The sequence below is a fragment of the Nothoprocta perdicaria genome, unplaced genomic scaffold, assembly GCF_003342845.1.
Source record: "Nothoprocta perdicaria isolate Ctin4 unplaced genomic scaffold, notPer1 scaffold_35, whole genome shotgun sequence".
NCBI lineage: Eukaryota > Metazoa > Chordata > Aves > Tinamiformes > Tinamidae > Nothoprocta > Nothoprocta perdicaria.
Genome location: NW_020455588.1, coordinates 3,251,731 through 3,276,572, shown reverse-complemented (window position 1 = coordinate 3,276,572; position 24,842 = coordinate 3,251,731). Strand labels below are relative to the sequence as shown.

The following is a 24,842-nucleotide window of genomic DNA, read 5'->3' as shown; positions in this document are numbered from 1 at the left end:
TTAGGAAAGGTTCCCTTAATGGCAAAAAGGTAGTATAAACTAGAATTTTAGATAACTATATCCTCTTATCTTGATGTATGATTTAATGTATATGTGTATGTATTTATATAATTGAGGAAAAATATTCGGTGAATAAAGGCTTTTTACTCAAGCTTAGAAAACAGCACAATGTTTCTGCCAATTAAACAAGGTTTTCAAGTGAGAAAAATAGAAGAAATTTAAATTTTCCTAGTTTAATTTCAAAATGGAATGAAGATACTAAATGTCAAAACATCTGGTGAGATGTACCGATGATCAAAAATACCAAATTCCATTTAGCATTGGCTTCAGGTACTTTGTAAATCGTATTTAAATACTGTATTGTAAAATAAATTTTTAAAGAGTAATGAGTAAGCTGTATAAATAATACTTTATTTGATGGGCATGGCTTAAAGAATGTGAGCTGTTCCCAGTAAATGGTAACACGGTGATGACAAATGAGCCCTAATCAAAAGATAATAGATGTTAGAAGGCAGACTCTCACTTACAAGTGCTTATCTAGCTACTGATGCATTGCATTTGTTAAAGCACAGTGACCTGATTTTCAAATGTACAGCAAAGTGTCTTTCTCATGGAATTATTTACATGTAATATTTTTAAAAAATTGTCCTGCAACTGTCCAGGTGAGCTAACATGCTCTCTGATACCACACCTATTGCCACTGGTATTTTTTTCACACATAGTATGAAATGGGCTTGCGTGTTCATTTTCAGCTTTTCTTTCATGCATACATTTTTCTGAGTTAATGTTTCATATTTATTTTCATTTTTTTCCATTAATTTCTTCCTCTTCAGGTGCAATCTAGCTCCTGTGGTGGAGTTTGCTGCAGATGTGGGAGCTAAATCTGATTTTATTACCATGAACCCATCAGTTGTACAAAGAGCGTTTGGAGGCTTTCGGAATGAGAGTGACAGAGAAAAATTTGTGCATAGACTATCCATGCTGAATGACAGTGTCCTTTGGATTCCTGCTTTCATGGTCAAAGGCGGAGAGAAGCATGTGGAGTGGGTTAATGCATTAATCCTTAAGAATAAATTGAAAGTGCGAACCGCCTATCCATCACTGAGACTTATTCATGCTGTCAGAGGGTAAGTGTCTGGAAAAAGACTGGTCTGTCCTTGGCACGATGGGACTCGTATAATGAGGCTTCCTAGCAGACAGAAAGAAGCCCTAGCATAATGTTAAAAGGGGTAATGGTATTTCCATTCTTGTCGTAATGGATTGCATTTATGATGAAGTAAATTTGTTTGGTAGTAAATGTCGGCCACTCTTTTAGCCTGCTCTAAAGCAAACAACTGGAATGCATTAGCGCTATAACTTTTTGCTTCCCCTCTATGTACAAAATGTTTTTATTGCCATTATAATGAAAAAAATGGTGAGAAAACAGACTGAATTCAGAGCATACGTGGGAGTCAGAGCACATCAGGAGACAACGAAAGTGCTACATGGTTTCTTTGGGACAAGACTATGGAGATAAAAGAAAAAAAAACAGAAAGCAGAGGCATGTAATAACTTTTTAAATAATAAAGAGATTTGGCAGATGTGAAAATACTGGGGTCTTTCCTAAAATGTCCAGGACTTCATAGCATTCTTTCTCCTTTTGAATCTGGCCAAATGCTTAGTTCAAAAAAATAGAAAAGGTGAGAATCACTGAAAGCATTCATGTAGCCTGTTGTTTTTAAAAATTATCCAGCTGTGCTTAGCAAGGAGCCCTTTTTTCAGCTCTCTAATCAAACATGATCAGTAGATGAAGACTTCTTGTGCTGTTGTCACTCCAAGGCTGGAGCATGTTGGTCTAGAAAACCCCTTCTTGTGTTCCTTGGACTGTGCTGTCTTGTTATGGGGGATGTTTTCAAGTATTGGCAATGACTTGTACAACCATTAATGATGACAATCCGAAAAAGGGTGTCTGAAAATTTGTTTGTTACATCAGCAGAGAGAGAGGGATTGCTAGAACTGATGCCCCGATAGAATAGATAAGAATAAAATCTAAAAATATGTTGTCTTTGAAGATATTAGAGCTTTTGAATATGCTGTCCTATCCCTGCCGTGGCCAAAATAGATCAGTTATTGTGATCTTCATATAGTACACTTCTGGCACCGGATAAAAAGCAGCCTGGCCCTTTCATGTGTAGATATATATGTATATTTTTATTTGGAACTGAGTTGTTCTGTTTGCTGCTAGAAGGTTGTTTAGTTATTCAGTTTAACATAACTATAGTTATATTTGGGCTTTTCAATGTGTTGAAATTTGCAAGTATTCAAAGTGCCTGAAGCACACGGAGAGGCGCAGTTGTTTTCATATGTATGTGTAAATCAAAAGAAAGAAGTTCTCTTTCATTTTACAAAGTGGAGCTCTCACTTCCATCTTGTCAACCGAAGGTTCTTTTATGGCCTCTTAAAGGAAGACAATCTTAAGGGAAGACTGACCACCTGTTTTGCTTCTCTGAAAGAAAACTGCCATCCAAACTGCTCCAAGATTGCTGAGATAATACCTAGGAATATCATATGATGCAGTGGCACAGATTTGCTCGGCTGTTGAATCCCTGCTCAAAGCTTGAGGCTTTCTTGAGGCTACGGCATTGAACCTTATCTTCCCTGTTATCTTATCTTCATCAGCACGTGCTCAGCACTGCTTCTTTTTGTATCTGAATAAGAATGCAGCAAGGAGTCCAGAATTACAAGTCACGTTTATCTTTGGTCAACAAAGGGTGGTGCTGAGCAAGCGAAGGGCGCTGCACAAAGACGTCAGGAGTCAAATTCAGCAGTGATACAGATAGCCGTAAAACGTTTGAACAAATTGTCTTAGACTTAAAATGCCAGCACAACATAATGAGGTTTGTGTTAAAGCAAAATTAAATTTAGCGAAAGAATATAATCTCTTTAGAGATTTGAATAACTCTGAGATTTATTTGGTTTATTTTTCAAGTGGAATGCTAGGGTAGTATGAGAAATTGGCAAGCAAAAGCTCCTCTTAAATTAAAATATGCCACAGCTAAAAATTAATATTCTCTACAAATAAATAAAGTAACTTGAAAATAAAATATAAAGCTGCTTAATCTGATTTTCAGATCAGACCGTTTGGCAGAGTAAGGCTTGGGAAAGTATAAGTTTGTTACAGTCGATAATTTGTAGCAGCTGAAGCAAATGGACGGTTGGTTCTGCTCCCATTTAGTATGGTATGTGCATGTTTTTATCTACCCATAGTCTAGTTTTAAGGGAAAAATTCATGATACTATATTCTATGTGCATTTATATGTTCTCCATTTTTAAATGCCTTGTAAACTGTCTGATGATTTATGAGCCCCTTTAAGAGACATTTTCTAAAAGGAACTCCTATAAATTTATTCTTTTATGAATTGGAATTTTTTTTTTTTTTTTGGTATAACATTAACCTAGCAGAGAGCAGTGGTGCTGCAAACCAGAAAGGGGACAACAAAACAAATCTGAAGATCAGTGGGTGAGGAGCAAAAACAGGAAACGCACCCACAAAGCTAAAATCTGCAGTAAGGGCTGCGCAGAGCACCTAGGCCCCGTGGCAGCGTGGTGGAGCCCACTGGCCTTGTTACGGGAGTGCAGGATTTGTGCTGCCTCCTTCAGCACCTAAACCAAAGGAGGAAATAAGCCATGAGATACTGATGAAAGAATGATAAGGAAAGCTGTATTGCCCCCTCCCCCCCCCAAAAAAAAAAAAAAAAAAAGCTTTTTTGTAGCTGTTTTCTGTTGCAGAAAGGAACTACTTGCACGTGTACTGCACATGCAACCTATTCTGTGGAATACCAGCACTGCTAGAATTTTCCTGGTTTTGCGCTTGAACAGCACTCGGAGAGTTTCATGAAAATCTACGAAAGCGTTGGGCATGCACACAGCGCTGTGGCATTTGTGATCACTGCCCTGTACTTGGAACGTCCCCAAGCTCCTTTTAATCTTGATACAGATAAATATTCGCTTTCTTTTGTTCTCGCTCTTTTTTTTTTTTTGTCTTGATATTTTCAAAGGCTATACAGTTTAGCTCTTTATTTGAGTATCCGTGTTTTACATTAAATAGTAATTTATATGGAGGTTGTTCGAGCTGATTTCAATTAGACTTTAACTATGAAAGACTCAGTCAGTAAAGTTGGTATGGCTCTTCTGTTGCTTTTTATGTCTTGAAATCCTTCCAAAGTCATAATAACTGAAACACTGAGATTTTGTTAGACCATGCCAAAGACATAATACCAGCAGGAACTACTGAACTAGTGTCCTGAACTTGAAAACATATTCTTATGGTGGTGAATAAGAGGTGCAATTTTATGTTTAATAAGCTACAAGAGACCTTTAAGTTGTTCTGGAAGGCAGAGATTTTTGTACTGTGGGGATAACGGGCTCGTTGCCACTTAATGTAACCATTGATGCTTTTCCCTTTTGAGGACTGCATCATGTCCATAGCATTCATGGATAAAATGAGTAACTTGAAATTTGAGCAGCTTACTATATTGCAACTACAAGTCTTCATAACCTTAAAAAAAAAAAAAAAAAAAAAAACCCTCTGTGTTGTAGGGTTAAAAGCTGCCTAAGAGGTGGTCCCTGTCCTGAAAAGCTTACAATTATAACATATATTTGGAGAAAAAAAAACTGGTCCTTACTGGTGCAAGCTTAAATTGATGTCCAGAGTGTTCTGACTTAATGCACCCAAAACTTTATGAAAAATAAGGGAATGCAGCTATTGTGAGCTAAATGGTTTTATAAGTAATGTTTATGTTTCCAAATTGATGTGCTATATAGCAATAGAGAGATTTAATGCTGAAAGTTGCAGGCTGATGGCTATAAGGTATGGAAAGAGTTGTCCCTATTCTTTTTCTTTGCGCCACCACCAATTGCCAAATTGTCCAGGCAAATTAGTTTTTTCCTCCATCATTTTTAAAGTGTAAAGCATAGGCAATTTCTAAAGACAAGACATTAGTTTTGTTAGACTGCTATTCTGATCAAGTGTGGCCAAATTATGTACTGTTTTACATACAACCAGGGCAGGTCTGCCACAATTGTGTATGGCATTGAAATGCTCTCTCCTGATTTTTCTCTCTCTTGTGATGAAAGCAATGAAAAGCCCTAGGGTTGTGGAGTTGCTCTTATTCAGATGGTAACATAATGGCTGTTTTCTGAGGACATTTTGAATTTTTTTTTTTCTGTCCGTTAGTGCACTTTTTGGGTCATAAAAAAGGTAATGTGGTGTTCAAAAAAGAGATTGCTTTTCTGCAGATTTCATGCCCTATTAAACTTCCCTGAATGATGGTTACATCTCTTAAAATCTCAGGGGACTCAAAGTTTTGCGAACATAAATTTTGCAAATACTAAGTCTGTCATAACCACCTTTTTAACCAGTAGCCTATCTTAAGTTAAACCATTCAGATTTTGACTCAGTTAGGTTTTCGTCCAAGGCATCAGGTGATTTCATCTGATAATCTGTTCTCTCATTTTTTTGTGTGTTTTTTGGTCAAAGAGTTTTTTATTTCCTCTTAGAGTCTGGGATTCTGGTATGATTTTGGGGCAGTTGCATGACTTTCCCATGCAGAGTTTCTGAAACCTTTTTTTTAAGGAACTTCTAATGTAATTGTGCACATATTATTGACAAAATAATTGAGGTAATCAGTATCTAATAGTGCTCAAGATGGAAGTGGAACCTGTAAATGAAGAGCTTAATTGATTTAAAGGTTTTCTTTACTCTCTAATGCCACTGGCAGGAAGGTTAATTGCAAAGTTATTCTAATGAGCAAACCACATGCAGCTTTTAAAAATAAATTGAATTTGACAACAAATTGCAGAAACGTTGATTCATTAATAGGCCTGGGATTTCATGCTGAACTCTTTCATTAGGATTATTTTTAATAATAATAACCAGGGGAAGGATAGGTAACCTTTGAGGTACGGACAGTGTCTGTATAGAAAGGAGAGGCTCAGGGACAGAGTCCAGTGTCCTATGGAAGATTCCTCAAATGGCAGGTGAGCAAAGGCAGATCTGCCTGGGCTGACAGGCCGGGTCTTGCTTTTTGCTGCCTTTTTCTGACAGGTCTTCTCTCACACTTCCTCCCCCGACCCTACAAAGCAAAGTTCCCACAAAGCAAAGTTCTCACGCTCATCTTGATGTGCAGCAGTGTTTTCTTGGCTTTCCTTCCTCTCGAAGCTGCCCCGCAACTGGTTAGTCACTCGGCAGCGGTATCATTTGGGTTGCTTCATGTGAGATTCCTTCCAGTCTTCTGGGTAAAGAGCAATCACACAGACATCCCGTGGGACTTCCCTCTGCTGAAGCTATTTCCTTCTCGCTGCAGCCTGTGAAAGAACAGTATTAGGCTTGATCATATGGTGAGGGTAGCAGAATTCCCACTGAAATTTGTGTTTTGCCAGAATAAAGAGTGCGCTGTACATATTTATGGTCACTTCTCAGGGCGGACTCTTATTTCTTTTAATAGTGAAAGCAAACAGCTGTTGTTTTGAATGGAGCGACCTTTTCTACAAGGTCACCGCAGCTACGGTGCCCTCCACTGTGGGAAGCACAGAAAAATTACTTGGAGAACCTCAAATGTGCAGAAGCCAAATAGTTCTCCAGCAGCTCTGTGCTAATGCAAAAAAAAAAAGAAATAATTGCTGCTGGGATCAATCAATACTGTAAACACTTCTTATTTTCCTAACACTTTACTTGTTTTTTATTGCTAAAGTATATTTCTTCAGCAAAGGGAGTGTGGACTATGTAGATGAATAAATAATATCTGTGAAAAAAAAAAAAGATGGCCGTTTAGATAAGAATCAGATGTTATATTAAATATAAAGAGACCAGATCTTTCCAATCATGCCATAAAAGTCTCCAAATAATGAGAGGAGAAAAATCACACTTCTCATTCCAATGGAGTATAATCTTGTTTTTCCCATAAATCAACATTAAATGATAAGTGCTGTATTAAACTACACTCCTATCCTAACATAGCCTGTCAGTAGAGCTGATTGTGTTTGCAAAGTTAGGCAACCAAACGAGATGCCAGTTAGCTTGGATTTTGAGAATTTAAGACACTGTGCCTAGTCTCTATTTCATTGGAACTCAGGATTCCTGGTGAGTCTGTGAGGAGGAGGCGACCCTTCTTAAGTGGAGAAGTCATCAGAGGCATGGAAAAGATGATGGCTGGCAGAAGAGTAGGAGAGCAAGCAGTGGGTTTTGGCCATGCTGTCAGTGCAAGGGAGGTAGAGGTGACTATCCTAAAGGTATAAGGGAAAGAAGGAAGTCCATTTGGAAGCAGAGTTCCTTCAGGAGATTCGAGGTTGTCTTCTGGGGTTGATGTGCTGGCCCATGGCTCAGGCACAGCAGCAGGACCCGGGCTATATCGGAGCCTCTCCTCCACTTAAAGCCTTTGATTCCTTTAGATAAAATCTTCTCGTGTGGACTCTGAAAGTTTAAGCGAGATTGGTCACTTTTCGAGAGAAAGAAGCACTTTTTCAATGGGAGCAAACCTATTCCAAAAGTGCAGGCAGGGAGGAATGTAAATGTGCATTAAATTGTCTGCTTTTTTTGCATTTTATTTTATGAGCCTCATTTATCATACATTTGGCAAAGTAGGCCATGAAAAACTTGGTCATCATCTTAGCAAGACAAACTCTTATCCTTATTCTTATCTGGTGATAATAGAGCATTTTTTTCTTCTCTCTTGCTGTGGCAACTCCGTTCTTTCTCATTATCAGAAATAGATACAATTAAAACTTGCATAATTTACTTAATGTTAAATTTCAGGCTTCAGCTATGGGAAAGAAACAGTCATGAGAAAAATAGTGAAATTGCTTATTTTTGGACTTTTGCAGCTTAGTTTATCTGCTGTTAGCAACAGTGCCATGCCTAATGTTAATGACTTAACTGAGTAGGGAATAACCCATAGTTTATTCATATAGTATAATTTCAGATTTATATTTGATGTATTTTTGGTCACTGTCTTAAATTTTTTAATTATAGGCTTATTTTTTTCCTTCCTATAAAAATGTGCAAAAGTAATTAGCTCTCATTGGCCTATTTAAATTAAAAAAAAAAGTTGTAGCAGTGAAGTTGAAGAGTAAACTGGATGTGGTTTTCAGAGTCAGCACTGCAAAGTAGAGGCAAAGGAGCAAAGTAGAGAGGACTGAAGTATTTTGAGAACCATATTGGTCAATGGTGCTAATGAGATGGGAAGTATGTTCTCCAGTTTTGAGATGAATTGAGCCATCTGTTGATATATGTGTGTGTATGAGGAAGTCCTCAGAGGCTTGCTTTTTTGGTTTTTTTTTTTTTTTTTTTTTTTTTTTTTTTTTTTTTTTTTTTTTTTTTTTTTTGTATAATCATGTTTCTAAGTTCAAACTTTTAGCAAAAACAGTTCTGGTTTATTTTTGTCAGAGAGTTCTTGGGTGTATGTAGTGCACTTTTGGTCTTACTGAACTTTCCTGATAAGTTCAGTTGTACTGAATATCCAGCTAATAATAGATTTCAACTAGTTAATTACTGAAATTCAGTGAAGATTGGGAAACACTTGGTTTTGAATTCTCCCATTGAAAAGGCCTTCCCATCTGAAGTTTTTAGTAAAACTTGAGAGCTCTTATAATGGCATGTTATGATGTGATAAACTGTACTCGTTCTAAATGCCTGATAAATATCTATGATTTTTTTCCGTGATCTTTTGAAATAACTAATCACAATAAGAAAAAATTTAAAAGGCTAAGATTTCTTTTCTGTCTTTCTCTTCAAGTCTTTGCTACGTATTTTCAGAAGGAAAGCAAAACATAAGAGAGAAGACAGTAACAGCTATACATACCCGTTATTGTTTCTTTTGTAGTTCTTTAATACTACGCTCCGGGCTGTCACATTGACTTTAAACAGAGCTAGATCAAGAACAAAGCGTGAATTGATTTTCTGCATGGGTGACCGTGAGATATAAAAGATGATGCCGGCAGGCCCTGACAGTTACTTTTTTACTTCCTTTCAAGTCCACGGATGGTTTATGGACCTGAATAAACAGCAGTTGGTGTGCGAAGGAAGGAGTTGTTTGGCTCAGCAGTCTGTCATCTGCCTCTTCTGCTCACATGAATTTCTTCCAGAGCTCTTTGAAGGATTTGTTTAAAATTTCCAGGTTCTTGTTCAAATTCAGAGAAAACTTGAGTGCTTCCTCTCCAGGTGTAGGCAGGATTGAGATATCTGGTGTAGCTGAAGGCTGTGGGTAGTGGTTAGTTTGCTGCAGCCCATAGCTAGTGGACCAGCTCTGGCTTGTGCTCCCTCAACGACAGAGCTGGGTTAGGTGGTGGGTGCCTGAGTGGTGGCAGGAGAGGAGATTTAAATCTCTTGCCTTCCTCATTTCCTTTCATTTGTGACATGTAAAAACTGCTATTTTTATTTTTTCAACTTTTTTTACAGTAGTTCTGTACTGAAGCCATGTTTGCTGTGTCTCATGAGCACCCCTTATTGCCATTTGTCATTCTCTTTCTAGTGGGTGCAAGAGCCTTATTATTTGCATTCTTTGAACCATACATTTAGTGAAGTAGTCAAAGAGCACTGACTTGGAGAAAGTTATTGCTAGCACTTGCTTTTCAACTCGGTTGTGCTTTCTTGGCTAGCAGTGAGATGCAGGGGAATTTCCAACCAGCAGGAGTAATTATTTTCTGTTAAAACTTGCAAGCACAGAAGACCTGCGAAAACATCTGAGGTAAGACCCTACTGAGAGCAAACGCAGCTCCTGGTTTCAGGATAGTTTGAAGGCTTTGGGCTTTTTTCCCTTTTCCTATTTCAATCTGAATATGGGCACACTCATCAGAGGTCACGGAGGAGGAAATGGCTGGTGTGTCAGTGGCATATGGAAACAAACGGGAGGCACAGCTCATGCCTATGTCGAAGTCCTTAGATGAAATATGTAACATGCAACAGGACTAACACTGCTGCAGCCTTGAAATCAGCACCGTTTCCAGCAGGGCAGTGTTTGTTTTTCATTGCACCTCTAATGTAATATTCATCCATGAGCTTTGAAAAAGTTCATGTTTGGTGTGAGCTTTCCAAATGAGGCTTTTCACACCTCTGCTCTGCAAGGCACAGAGTAGAGGAGGCTGCAAGGGGCAGAAGGTAGACCACAGCTCTCTGCAACAGGAAACCTCCAGGAAGTAATTTGAAAGAAGCATTTGCTTTCTTCTTTAAGAAGCAGCACTAGCATAAAAATTGCTGAGGGGGAAGCCGTGAAGGCAGATGAAGCCTGGGTCCTTGCAAGGAGTCCTTCCTTCAGTGCTGCAGCATCTTCTTTCCAAATAGCAACGTGACAGCACTCGCCTTAGGGGACCTGGCTAGGCGAAGATTTGGAAATTTCCTCTCTGAGGCTGACCATAGACAGTGTCTCTAACAACATCTGTCCTTCCTGCTGCTGAAGGTGCTGCGAGGGGCTGTAGGGATGAGGAGGCTCCTCCCTGCCCAGGGTGACGTGGGAGGATTGTGGTGGAGCACCAGATTTGCCTAAGACATCCATGAGCCGTTGTTACTCGTTTGGCTTGATGCTCATACAGAGTATGAGGATGGAGCAGAAATAGAAGAGGAAATGTAGATGCTGCTTTTTTCCTATTTTTATTTTTAATTTCTATAAACTAGCTTGTAATACGTAAAAACAAGTTCCAGGCAGGAAATATCTGGGAAATGTGCCAATATGTAAACACACTTGATTTCTATGACATTGGATGACTTGAAGTTGAATAGCTTGAATTCAGACTGAAGATCTCACTTCAAATTAGTATTAATTACATGGCTGGTGCAGCGTTGTAGCTTAGTAAAGCCATTGGCAATATACCATGACTTTCTGCTTAATATTCATTCATTGAGTAAGACAGCTCAGTCTTTGCTTAAAGGCTTAAACTGAGAAAGCAAGAAATATTTCCTTTCCTTTTGAAAGGAGGGAAAAAAAAGTACTTTTTCACAGCTTATTTAGGGGGAAAAAAAAAGGAACTTTTTACAGTTCATTGAGCTGGCTAGCTGCTTTGTTTTGCATTTGTCATAATTCCTTTTTTTTTCTTTATTTGATTTATAATACCAATAATAATTGTAGAGAACCAGTCACCTGGACAGCTCTATTACACACTTAAAAGTAGATGAACCTCCCCCCAGTAAGAAAATAAGGCAAGTTATACAGTGGGTAGCAGGCATCTCTAAATTTCTTTGACAGATACTGGCTAATCCTGACAAAAGCTTTTGACATATTTCTCTCCATTCCACTCTGAAACAGCAGAAGAGAGAAGCTGTTGTAGAATGCTGTCAGATTGGCAGACCATGGAGGGAAGCAAGCTAAAGATGGGAAATCTTTCTGGAGAAAAAAAGCATCCTTCAATATCCTTGCTTGAAAAACATAGGAATTTCTCTTGGAAAGTCACTGCTTGGGGAATCTGTAGTGAGATCTGGAGCCTTTTGTGCTATCATCTGTTTGCCTCTGACCTAGTGCTGCAGTGGCCTGAAATAATTTTCTCCCCGTCTTGCACTTGTCCTTGTAGAAGCAGTTGGTGGCCTTGGCAGGGCTCTGCTTTGCATCATGCTGCTGCTAATTGGCATTTTTGCTGCCGTTGTTTGCCGCCAAGCTAAAGCCTAATAGGATGTGAAAAGTGAGCAGCAGTGGCTTTCCAAAGGCCTGGCTCCTTTGGCATGGCAGCGCGTGGCCTCCTGGGTGCTGCGCGCGCTTAATGTGCTCTGCATATTTAACGGCCTTTGCAAGACACTTTGCTCTCGCGTCGCCCGAGTTCGGTGTTCAATTAGGATGTGGTGCAGCAAATTGCTCCTATTCAATCTTGTCCTTCGACACGTGCCTAGCTCTAAGCGTGTGCTTTCGCGCCCGTCTTTTTACCTGTTTCAAGGTTTTATGGAATCTTGATCCCAGGGAGTAATTTCTGCCTCGTTAATTTACTGGAGTAGTTTATTTTTATTTGTGCGCAGGCTGGCTCTTTTGGTTAATGCAGTGACAGCTGTGGGATTTATTACTGTAAAATCGATACCTTTTATATCCGATTAATCTGCTCTGATTCATTGCACTGATCAAGTCTAAGTGCCGGTAATGGGTATTTCATAGAATAATCTCTAAAAGGGAGACTAGAAATTGTATTGATTAAATCAAAATAGGTCAAATTTTCCTCGCTATAACTGACATTAGTCTAACAAATAATGTAACATTGAACATGTTGTTTTAGCGCATCTATCAGGAGCTGAGATTAGACATTATTGACTTCAGCCTTCAAGGGGAGATGGGCACAAGCTGAAAGCCATTTTAAACTGTTTATCAGCCCGATGAGCAATGAGCATCCTGAAGATATGTTCAGGTTCACAGTCTGCGGTTTTCCGTATCCGCTCGTGTATCAGTGCAGTTAATAGATTGCTCTGTGAGGCCAGGCACAGTCCTTCTCCTGGAGTCCTTTCAGAAAAATTGCCACCTAGTGCAGGGACACCAGATATTCATGTTCCACAGCAGAGAGCAGCATGTCTCATAGTTGTGTCTTTTTGTCTTTTTTAGGGCAACCATAACGTGAAATAAGGTGTGAGAGAACAGTCATTTGGGAGTAGGGGACCTGGGAAGTGGACGTTTTGGGGATCTAATCATTTATTTCATGTTTTTCTGGTATGACATAGACTGAATTTACTAACTCTGCTGGTTGCTTCCATTGTTGTGTTCTTTCTTCCTTAGCATACTGGACACCGTGCATCATTTTGTTCTGGTTTCCCATATATATCTCTTTTAATGGCCATAGACAGTGTTTCAAAGGAAGGGAGGGAGTATTGCAGAAATGCCTTTACTTGGCATTAGTGTAAAAACAATTATTCATACTGATAGGAAAGACTAGAGCTAATGCACAAAAACAGATTAGTACAAGTTGTTAACTTTAATTACACCACTGCAGTAACATGCTGATGCAGTTTTCGGAGGAAAAAATACCAGTCAATTGTAATCTGCAGTAATTCTATCAGAAAATACCAAAAATTCCATGCAGTTTTTTTAAATGCGCATTTTATAGATTTTAACTGGTATACTATGTTAGGAAGTGCTTGACTCTGTCCACCAGTCAGACTGCTGCTCAATACTAGTGTTTCACCTTTGCAATCATCAGGCAAAAATCCTTCTGTGTCTCATAGGAATTTTATAGCCAAATTGCCAGCTTTGTTCCAAGGAATGCGATTCCTCTGCTCTTCCTTCTGAGAGCAGCGATGGTTTGTGGGGTTCAGCAGTCCCACCTGCTCCTCTATTGTTACGAACCAAGTTCCTTTTCCACTCCACTTGCCCATGTTTGATGTGGGAAATAGCTTTGCCCGAGGTTAATGAATGTTTTCTCATGCCCTTACTTATACCACTCCTCGGCAGAAGTCAGGCCTCCTGGGCACGGTTCAACTGACATGATTAAAGCCAACCTGCATTAGTTCAAATGAAGCTAAAATTCAAAGACAGGACAAAACATTTTGCTACTTAACCTCTCTGGCAGGAAAAGTCTTGTTTTAGGAGTACAAGTCAACCTCAAATAAACCAGCCTGGGTTTATTAGAGGAACTATCATTATGGTGCAGGATATGGGTCAAATTCATTTCTTGGTTGCAGTACCCTTGCTCACTGCAGCGCTGGTGCAAGTTGCTTAAATGGCCTTTCGAAGGTAGTCTGCATAAAATAAAAGCCCTTTTGGGGAAGGAAATGTGTGCAGGAAAAGGCAGGAAGCTTTGCCCTGTCCATACCTGCTCAAATGGTCTTGATGGGGCAGGTGAAATTCAGTTTCCTGAATTTCTAAAATACAAATTTACCCATTTTAGCCCCCAGCAGGGCACTTGCCTTGGTCTGTACCTGCCCCTCTGCATTGGCCTGGACTCCTGGCAGGATCCTAGTGCAGCTTTTGCTATACACAATACATTTTCCTTAGCTATCACTCTTTCATACTTTTGATTCTTTTCTTTTTTTATCCCCACTTCCCCACTTTTTTTTTTTTTTTTTTTTTTTTTAGGAAAGAGCTTTTCTTCTGCAGATAGTTGCCTTGGCTAATGTCCAGCATTGCTTCAGCAGTTACCCAAATCTTTAAACTGACTTCCAGAGAAAATACATCTATAGGTTTGTCTGTATCTGCTGAACTTTACGTCTGTTGAAGTGTGCTATAGACTATGGACTGGAATATCTTAATTTAGTGTTTTGTTAACTTTAGGGGTTTATTTTTAAATTATGGTTCATTTTTACCAGTTCAGATCAACTTTTCTAAACGTCATTTGCCTATGTTGAATGGGTGAATTAGTGGAGCAGCCTTACTGAAACACATGAGGAAACTCCCAAGATCTTCCATGTATCTGAAACTTCGCAATAGTCTTGCTAGGGTTAGGAATTGGCACAGGGAACAAAAAGTTTGAGGACGGAGGGGCAGGAGAAGAGAGTAAAACTTGCTAAATGAGTGCAGTTATGAGTCATGGAAAGGTAATGCATGGTGTCATTTTGTAGCTGCACTTAGCACATAGGAAAATCAGTTCTCATCCATGAATTCATGGAGAAAGGAACAAGGAAAAAGGAGGAGGACTGTGAAAATAATAAACTATTCCTTGGTTTCAGTAGCCAACTTGTTGGTTCAACATATTTCGTAGTTAATGAAATGCTTTAGTTTTGTGCTGTTTTCTCAGCATTGCTACTGACCTTTGCTGCAGAAATGTGTTTATTTAGAATTAACTAAGAATTGGCTGGTTTTGAGCTATCTAAAGAGATCTCACATCTTCCATATGCAGTCGTCATAAATTCACATGCATGCTTTTTGATCATCATTTTTACCCCCCAGGTATTTATTGAATCAATCTGCTTCATTCTGTTCAAGTGCTGTCTGTCATTTTTAATGGTTGTATTTTAGCCTTTAATGTTTCTGTATGCTTAAGCAGCCTCATGAGGCAAGACTGAAATACATAAACACGAGTTTCAGGTGGGTTCAGAGTCTTTTTTTAAGTATTAGATGTGTAAGTAAAGCAGATCCACAAATGCCAGCAACTTTCGACCAATGTTAATAAAAAGTTAATTTACTTGTCTCAGGTTCAGTCTATATTAATCAAAAATAGATTGGTTTGAACTTTCAAACTGACACATTGACTTTGATCATCTAAGTGTAAAGATAGCTCATTCATTTATAATACGTGAGGGGGGAATAAAACAAAAAGAAATTGCTGTAATTTTATTATTTATCAGTAGTGGATTCTATTTTAGGCCCAAGAAATGGTAGAAATGTAGGGATTTTTTGAGCAGGTCAGAATCAATTAACCTGAAGGAAGCATTAACATATGTTCATAGGATTATATATTCCAGGAATATGTTGTCATCTAAATATGGCACAGAAATAAAGTAGAAATGGAAAACCCACTGTCGAAAAATATCTACTTCCACCAGACTTGCAGAAGGAGCTAATTTGCTAAAAGGGAAAACCCTTCTCCAAAAGAGTCTGCGTTAGCTTTCTTGTTTTGTAAAATGTGCTCTGTCTGTTCTGAAAAGGCCAGTACACCGCTTCTCTGCTGTGTTAGCCAAACGAATTGGAGGTGACCTCTGTTGACATGAAAACACGTTTGGCTCTTAAGAATATTATGGCAGTTTTAAGAGAATGCACGTGTGCTAGAATGAGGGCCAGCTGATGATCTCTGTGGTGCTGAAGCAAAGTTAAGTGTTAGGTAACCATGTAACGAAAGAGAAGGGACATTTATTTGCAAAGGCTCAATACTTGGTGGCATAAATTAATTTCCAACAGCTTAAATGTTTTTTAAAATCTATGCATGTGTATTCTTTACTATTTTTCACTAGTTATTTAACTAAATACATACTCTCTTGCTCTCATCTGTCTCATATGGTGTCGCGAGGAACATATCTAAGCACCCAAGCAATAAATCAACATTTCCAAGAGGTTCGGAGAGCTGGAGGGAGACACCAATCTGAGCAAAGTCCAAGTGCTTGGAAGGGTAGGGACAAGTGACTGATGATGGGCCAGTGCAGAGGTAGTGACTTTCATGGAAATGGCACCTGCAAGAAGAGCTCTGGTGGACTGGCCTCAAATAAGAGGTCTTTTCCATGGCTTGAATGTCACACAGTGAAATCAGGAATGATTGAAATAACTTCCAAGAAGCTTGGCTGCTTAAGAGGAAGGATCAGGTGAAAAGGTGCTGTGCAAACCATTTTTTTTTTTTTCAGACATTTGGTAAAAAAAATTTTCTTTCCCCAAAAACAAAAGAGAACAAAACTGACCTTGGCTAGTGAAAATTATTAAGGGAATGCCCAAATGGCCACAGTTTAGGACCTGAGAAATTCAAATTTAGGTTGACGTGCACAAAAGAAACTTGTTGAGGACACTTTAGGAAAATAATATTTAAACATTACAGTATGTGCATGTCTTCCAGCCTACCCAGTAGGGCTATGAGAAGGTGGTTACTGTGAATTAATATAGAGAGCGTGTGGGTGTGATGATCCTCCTGACAGCTATTAATGAGGGTAGATGAAGTTCAGTCTGTTAATAACATCCCTGTGTTATAAACAGGATTATCTCTCAGTCTCTCAGTAATCTTTCATACTTCCAACCTGCTTCTCCAGTTGGGATTATCTTTATGACAATATATTTTAAATGTCATTATTCATTCATCACTGGCCTGCAGCAGCAGCAGATATTTCCTAAAGGATGCTCCTCTTCGAAGCTGACATCATTCACTGCCATGTACAACCACACACGAGCTCCCACTCCCCTTTCTTCTCTCTCTCCCTTATTTACTTATTTTGATCTTCATAATGCCACCCAAAGCATGTCAGTGAGAAGTCAGGCTTCGATATTGTGTGAACATCATGTTTGCAGTCAGTCCTTTCCGATAGTTCTCCAGCATTTTGGAGCAAGAGTTGTCCTATTTGCTCATGATCACCATTCTTGACAGTTTTTTAGTGTCTAAGTAGAATCAAAGGGCATCACTTTCACTTTAAAAACAGAAAATTTATCTTCTTTTTCCAACCCAGGTAACTTTGGCATCACTTTACTCTTTTGCTCTGCCCAGTCAGCATTTGAATCTTGGTCCTATTGTGTAGGGTGCGAGACAGACACAATTCTAAAAAATAATTTCCTGCCTTTTGTTGTGATATCGATTATGTTGTAGAAGGAAATATAGTATAAGGACAGAACAGCCCCACCCTGATCTCTCTCTCTCTTTTTCTTTTTCCTCTCCCTTTTTTCCTTCTTTTTCTTTAAAAAAAAAAAAAAAAAAAAAAAGCAGCTTAACTCTCTAAGGAGTCATGGCCAATTTAAGGACTGATTTCTGGTATGAGGTATCCTGAGATGACAGTATTTGGCTGAAACTATCTGGCTGAAAGATACTATTAATGCCCTTGTTAGAGGATGGAGTTATATAGTTTCGATTCTTATAAGAACTGAAATTCAGTTGATCTTTTTAATGTTTGATGCTGAAATGTTTCTGCCTCTTCTAAAGACTGATTTTAGAGACAATTCCTGCGCACCGATACTCACGTAGGAATTTAAACTACTTGTCAAAAAAAACTCCCTCAGTTTCCAACAGGCTAATTGCCAAGGCTTTTTCAGACTGAAGGCTGAGTTTAAAATGTCTGGCAAGCTGTTAGTATGTAAATACTACTGAAAGTCAAAGTGTTTTCTCTTGTGTAATTTGCTTTGCAATCCCATATCTTGCATCTTTAAGCAGTTATTTTTAAGCACAGTTTAGAAGCAGTGTGCAAGTCAACTGCACTAGCCACATAAGATTTATTTGCTGTAAGAAGAGTTACACAGAAGGCTCTTCACTGAAACTCTCCTTTAAGGGAAATCAATATGTACTGAAATTACAATCCATGTTTTGTTTATCAGGATTTCCTAGCTTATTTAGATTTTCGAAAAAGGTACTGATGTAAAAAAGTGTAGTAAACTTGGTTATTTTTTGCTGTCAGAGTACATATCCTTCAATATGGTTCAAATAATGTAAACAATAATATTTGTATGAGTAACCAAAAAAGTTACTTTGCAGGTTTGATCATTAGGGATACTGCTCGGGGAGCAAAAGCAACACACTTCCAGTAATACCTTAACTCTTTTTTGAAAAAAAGACATTGCTTTTTTACTTGGAAGCATTTATCATTTTGGAAGTCACATTGCTGTCTTATCACAGAAGTACTTGGGGACAGTTCTTGTTAGTGCTATGCACAACTTACTATTGCAAAAGAAAAGATGCACAGGGCAAAACAAAACACACATAGGCTGGGACTAGTATCACTACACTCCTGCTTTCATTGACCCTACTGATTGAAATTTAATGTAAGATATTATTTTACAGTCTGATTCATTAGGGGCCTTTTAGCAGATATTAATACACTCTTATTTATATTGATGCTACCTAGTCTCATCAGAGAAATCTAAAGTGATCTTGCTACTAAGCCACGGTTGCCTTTCCCATGTAGTCTTTTTCAAGACAATTACAACTGCTTTTTAAAATATACAGAAATATACACAAATGAGTATCTCAGCTTTCTCTGAGGGTTAATTGCAGAACTTGGACTGTATTGTATTGAATAGCAATAAATAAGTATTTTTGTTGCTTAAATATGGATTCATTTTATTTGCTCTTTTGTTCTTGGCAGTTTGCACCTCCTGTCGCTTGTGTCCCCTCTGCGGGGCTTTACTGCCTGAGTTAGGTTCAGCTTCTTCAAAAAAATAAAGAGGGTGTTTCTAACAGCAACCCCAACATTTCTTGGAAATTTCAGAATATTTTTTAGAAAGCTTTCCCTTCTAGACAAGGAGTTATTGATTTAGCTACTGTATTTGGTTTTGAATGGTGTTGAATGAAAAATATTTTGATTTGTAGATAGTCTACAATTTCACTTCCTTTGGCTATTCCTGAGGCCTGAAGGACCATTTACTTTGTTCAGGTCTGTACCCCTAATAGCGTGAAAACAACAAAAAAACATTTACAAGTTTCCTTGCTAAGTAAAACCTGTGGTCTGGCTGCAGCAGAAAGATCTCTCATACTAGCGGTTTGATGCTGAGATGCAAGTTTTTAGGGCAACAGTAGGGATACTTCTAATATCTTGATTTTTTTTTTAAATGTTAACTTTTGTAGCCATTCCAGAATACCTAACTAATGGCAGCAGCAAACTCTCTGTAGGCTTTATGGGGGTCTGGGCCATGTATCGGTCCCCCTGACTTGTCAGAGAGCTTGGTCTAGTAGGCGTCCTTCAAGAAGGCCCTGGGCCTGCTAAAAATGGATGCTGCAGCCACTGCTGCTCGCTTTTTGCCCTTCCTGAACTACAAGGTACATGGTGGCCCCTGTGCCTCCTGTTGTATCACTCCATGCGGTACAGGGCAAAGGATAGGAGAACCTAAACACTCTGCTTCTTCAGAAGGTTTGTGCCCACATTTTCCAGACTCATGCTCCACTGCTGGAAAATCAACAAAATTTGTAGGCAGTTCTGGAAGTGCTTGTCTAGGAAAAGAAAATCAAGGGCTCTGCTGTATGGAGTGATCATATGATGGTTAAACAGAAAAAGTAGGTAGGTTGGTGTGTTTGACTTCTTCTACAGCATCAAAACCTTTTATTTATTTATTTTTTTGTCTGAGTAGAAAGTTCATATGGCTTAACTGATCTTAACAGTGGCAACCTTTCTTAATTCACAGGCAGCAGAAGGGCAATGTTATGCTCTGTCATGGAGCCTTCTTATTTTGAGGTGATCTTGCATACATTGGTTAAATTCTCTTAAAGAGAAGATCATAGTACACTAACAATGCAGACTGCAGAACAATCTCCTGTGTCAGAGAAGCTGGACCCTTTTATTTTGAGATAGTTAAAACTGAGCTTTGATACGTTTTCAATTATCTTGCCACGCTCAGTAAACAGTGCTTGAAAGGGCTCGAGTTCTCCACAGTGGTGCTTGAACCGAATGGCCACCTACAAGGGCCATGCTCTTGTTTAGCTGTAGCAGCTCAGGGTATGGATGCAGCCTCCTCCATGACTGTGTTTGCCCTCGATGTCACTGGTTCTTCCCTTACTGTTCTGAGGAACAGAAATGTTGCCCCATAAAGTCCCATCTCTCAAGTGGTCTTCAAGACTAGCTGTATGAACAAGAAAGTGAATTTACTTAGCAGAGCAAAATGAAGGGATAATAGGAGAGAAAAAAAAAAAGAAAAAAGAAAAAAAAATTTACATCCATGCAATGGATTAAGCTTACTAAAAGAAGAGTGTCGATTTTAGTAAGTGTTTCTGCTCTTCACAAAGTGCATTATTCCTTTTGATGAAATGGTTGTCTGTGTACTGTTTCAAAATACCATATATTGAAAACTGCAAAGTAGATATTATGTAAATACTCAGCAGTATTTCCTGGCTGCCTGTCACTCTCTCAGTGTAACTGTTCACACTGTAATTTTTTCATACTCCAGATTTCTTGTACAGCCTCCTGCCTAATGCAGATCTCAGTAGGGAATGGACAAATAGAAAGTTTTAGCTACTACGTTGGCATAAGTTGAGAGGGTCTGATGAAGGGTTGTTCATAATGTTCATGTGATTAATTTCACTAAAGACATGAAAGTGTAGGAAGGCAAATCAGAACACCAGAGGATATTTTATCCTTTTTGAATTTGAAGAGGTGATTTTAGCTGACACACTGGATAAATAAATCGAATAGGGATTCTGCCTCACTGCAGACTATGAAAATTTAGTATTTGACCTCAGAGACATCTAAGTCAGACCTTGTGTAGTTCAACATTTCTGACTCCGGCTTAAATATATAAAACAGACACTCACAGCATAATTTGATAGCAAAGTGTACAATGTTTCTGTGGCAAGATTTCTTTGGCTTTTTCATCAAGGTTTGTGCCGTTTTTATTCATATTCTCATTCAAAACAGCAATAATACAATGAGTTCTGAACTTGGATGAGGTGGGAAGTGAGAAGGTACTTTCACCTGCTTATTTTGGACCTACTACTGAATGATTCCCCCGAATTCTTCTGTTCTTGTGTTGCAGTAGCAAGGAAAACCCTATTCACCTTCTCTACGTACTATGCAATTTTGGAGCTTTCTGTTATATCCCTGCTTAGTTGTCACTTCTTTCAGGCTATCCTGTTTTGGCTCTCCTTCCTCAGGAGTTACATTATTTTTCTGATAATACTGTCAGAAGATGATGTTGCCTTTCTCTGCATTCTGTCTAGTTCAGCAGTACTTTTTGAGGGTGAACAATATACAGTTTCTAGCTTCTCCAACAGATGAAACTTTCTTGAGTAACGCTGGGGTCTTTTGTCTTCTTTCTCACAGTCCTCATATTTTATTACTTGTTTAGGCTAATATTTTAACTTTTTTATATCATATGGGATTTCCCAGAAAGCTAATTTTAAAAAATTCTCCCTCCATTTGTTGGCTGAAGAAGGGGCAGAATTTCAGTGACAGCCATGGTTGTATGAGTGGGTTCACTCTCAGACCATGTATAGGGTTTGGTATGTAATCTTTCCGATTTATTCAGAGTTGTAAACATCTGTTTTCTCAGATTCAGTCCTATCTAGGTGAAGTAGCTAAAAGTCTATAGAAATAACCTCAACCGGATTCAAATCTCATTTGTAGTGAGTGAAGCTGATATGTAGGTAAGGTAAATAAAGATTTTATATATGCTAAATCATCCGATTTTTGAATGGAACCCATCATGGCAGCTTCTTCTATAGCTCAGAGAACACATATCATTTTGACTATAGTCTTGGGAAAGCCTATATCATGTTTTAATTTAGCCAGAAGTCATGTGTTCCACCGTAGCAGAGTAAACAATTGCCATTCAGATTCCCTCATGCCCATTTAATGTAATGATGATTGACACCAATCATTCCCTATATTACTCATTGTGATAGAATCTTGTCAGAAGATCATGTCATCTTTCTTCAAAATGAATGCCTCTATTTTTAATTTGTTTATTTGAATTTAATTTCTGTCGATAGCTGCAAGAGGTCATTATCCCACAGCAGCATGCTATTCAATTAACATTTCCTCTGAAGCCCTGCTGATAGTAATACATTCAATTTTATAAATGGAAAAGTATCTTGTTAATTATAGGTGGAAGTTTGCTGGGGTTTTTTTGATCAAAGATAAAAGGGTAGGTAATGTTTTGAACAGGTTAAGTATTTTTACAGCCTGAAATGTTGGGTTGTCATAAACACTAAGTATCGAAGCAGTGTTATCAACTAATACTGATTAATAGGTCGGTAAAATTGATATATCTTGCATTCATTAGGTCAGACTTTTTTACATCTTCGATTTAATTGCTTTTCTTATGATGGTCTTCCTTGCTGCTCAGAGACCTTTCCTTCATAGTCCTGTTCATTTTTCCAGATCATTACAAATTACACTAATTGACGGCTTACACAAGCCTAAAGATCAATGTACAGTGCCTTTACTTGGAATCTGGTATCACATCTACTCTGTTTTATGGCCCAGTACCAGCAAACTGGATACAGTTACTGCAGTGTTGTACATGCAGTTGTGGGTAATTATTTTGACAGATGGTTTATTACCTGATCAAAGGAGGAATGTTTTCCATTGTATTTGACTCACACTCCAATTTTTGTCTGGGTGGGTTCACTTTATTTCAAATTTCTTACATGTAGGGCAGAGTTAAATCTCTTGAGTTCAGCTGACATTAAGAAAGATGTAAGGACTGGAAGATATTAGTAAAATGAAACCCTGAAATATACATTTAGAAAGTCCTGAGCTCAGATAAAGACTTTGTTTTCATCAGCTGAAACTCTTAATTTATAATGTAATTCCATTGATTCTGTTGGAAGCACAGCAAGTGTGGGACTGGATTGCCCTGTTGGAGAGAAGTTATTTCCAATTTCTGCTTCTTTGCTTGGAGTGGAAATCCATCTTACAGTTCCTGGGGTGGCAGGAATTGGCATGCAAATCTCTCAAATTACAGGTGTCTTACAATAAATGTATCAGTGGTTTACATCGTTGACTCATATACAACTTGGGACCATTTCCATCCTCCACATGCTGCTCTGAAAAAGTGGCACCTTACCAGTTTTCACCAGACTGTGCAGGTAGTTTTATCTATGTAAGCCGTGCAGTAACTTTTTCCTGTTTATTGAATTACATCCTGTGTTTTGGTCTACCCTTGTCACAAATTTATATTATGTTTTGAGTCTTATTCTCTACTCCCTCTGTGGTATTTGCCTTATTTTCAGTAATATTTCCTTACTGAGACTGTTTTGTGGCTGTGTTATACGTTGTTGGACCCTTGCATTGCCTTTGCCTATGACCAGACTCAGGGAGCAGCCTGGCAGAGCCCCTCAATAAGCAACTTTCTCTTCATGGGGACTATGGATAACTAATTATAGTTACTACTGATTATAGTTTTCAGACTGCTTTTTCTTCTAGATAGTAGGAAACTATAGTATTTTCCTACTAAGTAGTGTTTTTGTCTTGAGTATGGAAGTATGAAAGCAAGCTTCCACAAGCAAATGTCAAAATCTTTTCATTTCTAACAATAGCAATTAGAATTTATTGTTTGTTGTCAGTGTGAAGAAGAACAGAACACGATCTTATCTCTTCCTCACTCTGAATGTAAAAAGATCTTGTGTTATGAAGAGAAAACTGCATTTTGATGAAGTTCAGCTGGCAGAACAACTGGGCTTTTTGCAAGCTGCCTGTGATGTGTGGATAAGGGGCAAGCAGTGGATGCCACTACCTTGACTTCAGCAAGTCTTTTGGCACCATCTTATTATTTCTGCCTGTATTGTGTAGTGAAAAATGAAGGAGAACATTCTTGGAATTTAAACATTGTGTGAAACCTCTTTGAAATGCGTGTACCACATAGAGAATAGTGGAGAGGCAATCCACATTTGGATGGAAGAGGCAGTCTAAAGAAGTACAACCATGACTTACTACATAACACGTCCAAGGCCAGATGCTTTCCAGTGCTTTCCAGAGGAAAAGAGGTTTGGACTGGTATGAGGAGCTGAGGTGCCATTAGACAGGACTGCCATGAGACCGGGAAGGGGGAGCTAAGGGCTGTGCATAGAGGACCCATCGCCCCCACGAGCCAGTCTCCTTTCCAAGGACAGAAAGAGCCTTAGCCCTCCTTTGCTGCCAGCTGTATCCTTCCTTTCTCCACCTCTAATTTTACAATGCATAGAAGGCATAAAATGCTATTTTTAGTTACCTGGTTGCAATCCTGGCCATAATTCCTTATAATTTTATAGCAGGTGAGGACCTGAACCAACCTAAATCCATTAGGTGATTAATCTCTCTTCCATTTTAAATAGTTCAACAAACTCTCTTGTTTTTGCTTGGTTGCTTGATACCCTGCCATGCAGGGACTTCCTGGCGCTTGTGAGGTTTTAACAATGGGCTCCATTGTCCGAAAATGACTAGGTGCATCTATCTCTCTGTAGATTTAGCCTTATTTCTGTATCCAACCTGAAAATCTAGAGAGGAACTGTGACAAACAAAAGATCTTGGATGTGTGGTAAGCTGCTTCTCTTTGACAGAAAGTGAGTGCATTTCTCTAATGGGGTATATTTAGGTTTAAAACTAGTGTTACAATAAAAATCCACAAACTGAAAAACAGATGCAGAAATGTTCATCGGTCAAAGTATTTACAACATTGGGGAACTGCTAAAATTTGCCTTAACTAGTTTCACAGATCACAGAATCTGTAAGGTTGGAAGGGGCCTCTAGAGATCATCTAGTCCAACCTTCCTGCCCAAGCAGGGACACCCAGAGCACGGGGCACAGGGTGGCATCCAGGCGGGTTTTGAAGACCTCCAGAGTAGGAGACTCCACAACCTCCCTGGGCAGCCTGTTCCACTGCTCT

At 38.7% G+C, this 24,842-nt stretch overlaps 1 protein-coding gene across 1 annotated transcript in view; it reads left to right on the top strand.

Annotated features, from left to right (window-relative positions):
• ST8SIA4 (ST8 alpha-N-acetyl-neuraminide alpha-2,8-sialyltransferase 4) overlaps nt 1-24,842 on the top strand; it is a 55,224-nt gene that overhangs the window by 22,572 nt on the left and 7,810 nt on the right. The window contains exon 4 of the mRNA XM_026044108.1: nt 834-1,127. Within this exon, the coding sequence (XP_025899893.1) occupies nt 834-1,127 (294 nt within the window). The remainder of the gene's footprint in view (nt 1-833; nt 1,128-24,842) is intronic.